Genomic DNA, 2493 nt, shown 5'->3' on the forward strand with positions numbered 1-2493 from the left:
CATTTTTCCTTATGTCCAGCCTAAAACTGTCTTCCAAGAGTTTGTGACCATTGGACTTAATCTTCCCAGTCTTAATGAATCTTCAGTCAGGAATATTTCTCAGATCCAGGATAGAATTTCTTCTTAAAATGACAGAGCAAGATAGAGAGTGAGCCACAGACATAGCTGCCCCCATCCCCAGTACACCTAGCAGCTACACTGCTGTGGGGATGTGGAAGTCTTAAATTCAACTCTCAAGCCTGATCTGGAACAGGCACTTGAACCTGGGGCTTCTAAATCCTACATAAATGCCTTAACTTGTGAGCTATTGGCTATTCCGAAGTGAATCTTTTTCTCTGGGGAAAAGAAGATCCAGCTTCTAATTGAGAACACTGAAGTTTTGTCTATAACACGAGTTGCATTTACTTGCCTGTTTAACGTGGGGCGTTACTGGGTCCTGAAAAGATTTCAGAAAGTTGTATGCAGTGCATGGCTGAGTGTATGGAGCTGAAGTGTATAGTTGTATATTGGTAAGTTTAGTGAAGTGTTTTTTCTCCTCACCAGGAGAGGAAACCCTACTATGAAGCTTAATTTCTAGCGTATGTAATTATGCAAATGACACACAAAACAATAAATCTTTTCTGAATGCTTTTCTAAACCATTTGCAGCAGTCAACAAAATTCACAACTTTATATGAAAATAGCTGTTGATAAAGTCCTTTATCTCCCCACAATTGCACAACACCTCTATATTGATCAGCACCTACCAGTGTCATCATCAAAGTCAGAAATGACACACTCAATGCCATCCTCACTGCTGGCTGATCGCTCCTGGACCCTTCGGGGCAAGTTAGCCAGCCGGCCACTGAGGAAAATTGGCTTCAAGGGCATTTTATAGATTTTGGCTAGCAACTGAAATGGAAAAATTATATGGAAAAGTGTCAGCACATCATACACAGATAAATATTAGAATAACAGTGCTATATTTGCTTTAATATATGATAACCCTGTATATAAGATACTTAATTCTATATATGGAAAATGTATAAATTTGTTGTAATTTTCTTGGTAGAGAATCTAATTATTGGAGGTTTGCCTTGAATTTATCCCCCTACCACTGTTACAGCAGGGAAAATAGATCTGGGGGGGTCAGGTAGCCCTCTTTCCCTTTGCCCCTTCCATCTCCTTCTACCTGCAGTTCCTTCCCTCCCTCCTTACTGTCAGACCCTGCTCTCCCTGAGCACACGTAGGTAAGGGTAAATTTGAAAGCAATGACCTTGAAATAAACACAGTTTATCATATAGGCAAGTTATTACAGGTACCCATAGACTTAGTTCATTCAGAATTGATTCATTTTACCATTTTTGAAAACCAGTGCAAGTTTTAGCACAGGTACCCCATTCAAATGCTTCTAAGTAGCACTTTTGTACCTACTTCTATATAGTATAAACTATGCATGATATTAGTCCAAAGATAAAAGGCTCATTATTTACTGTATAGTTCATTGGGCTGGGCCCCACCAGAGTCAACAGCATTTCAAGCCACAGTGGCCCCAAAGCTTAGCACTGCTCCGTATGTGTGTGTGTAGTCCAGATACCCCCACCCCCACAAAGGATCTATGTGTTAATTAACGCCCCCACCCATGACTGGAACCAGGTGTTCTTGTGACAAGTCCTGGGATTCTCCAAAAATGTATATGCAGATGAGGCACAGAACAACCCGATTCGGCATCACCTCATTGAAGGCTCAGCCACATGAATCATGTGCGCCAGGCTGAGAGAGCAGGTGACAAAGGGATTCTGGGTGAACTGGTCGGGGCCCTGTTTGGTGCTATTTTCCAGATATCTAAGGCAGGTGAAGAAAAAGGAATAACTGGAAATGGAAAAAGTGCTCAGTTGTGGGAGTGAAGAGGAAGCCAAAATGTATTCAATGCAGTGGTTCACCGTGACTTTAAAAAGAGTCAGCACTGAAGGGGTATGAGTGCAATGAGTACTATCATATATCTTATTCAGATGGGCTGCACTAATCTCAGTTACATAAATTATGGTGATGAGGGATTGCTCTTGGGCTTTCCCCCTAGCTTGTTCGTTCAGCATTTTTACTAGGGACAAGTGATATTAGGGGGCATCTGAACTCTAAGGCCTCCATACTTGGGGCTTGCATGTAGGATGCTTGCCATGGAGTTGGGAGTATCTGAAGCCCCAGAGTGAAGAGTTTGGGTGGTAGGATACTTGCCAGGATAGCTCTACATAGAATTGAACAATTGAACTTTGCTCAGTTGATAAAATTCGGAACTGATTTGGCCCGAGACACAAAATTAAAAAAAAAAAAGTGGTAGGTTTCCATCAGCATTTTTAGCACCAGGTTGTCAGGACTTGCTTTGGCCTCTCTGAGTGTTGGCCTGGTACTGTAGTACTTCCAGGCTTGGTGCTTATTCCCTGCTGGAGGAGCAATTGCCCTTCTTCCTTTTTTTTTTTTTTTTTTTTAAGGAACAAAAAAAAAATTCCTATCAGAA

General features: G+C 41.6%; 1 protein-coding gene across 5 annotated transcripts in view; it reads right to left on the minus strand.

Moving 5' to 3' along the window:
* The window catches only part of ARFGEF3 (ARFGEF family member 3), a 207180-nt gene that overhangs the window by 37237 nt on the left and 167450 nt on the right, over positions 1-2493 (minus strand). For all 5 annotated transcript variants that reach the window (XM_019527030.1, XM_019527027.1, XM_019527029.1 and 2 more), the window contains one exon: positions 746-890. In XM_019527030.1, the coding sequence (XP_019382575.1) occupies positions 746-890 (145 nt within the window). The remainder of the gene's footprint in view (positions 1-745; positions 891-2493) is intronic.

This window comes from Gavialis gangeticus, unplaced genomic scaffold (genome assembly GCF_001723915.1).
Source record: "Gavialis gangeticus isolate Ggan-Ray unplaced genomic scaffold, GavGan_comp1, whole genome shotgun sequence".
Classification (NCBI taxonomy): Eukaryota; Metazoa; Chordata; order Crocodylia; family Gavialidae; genus Gavialis; species Gavialis gangeticus.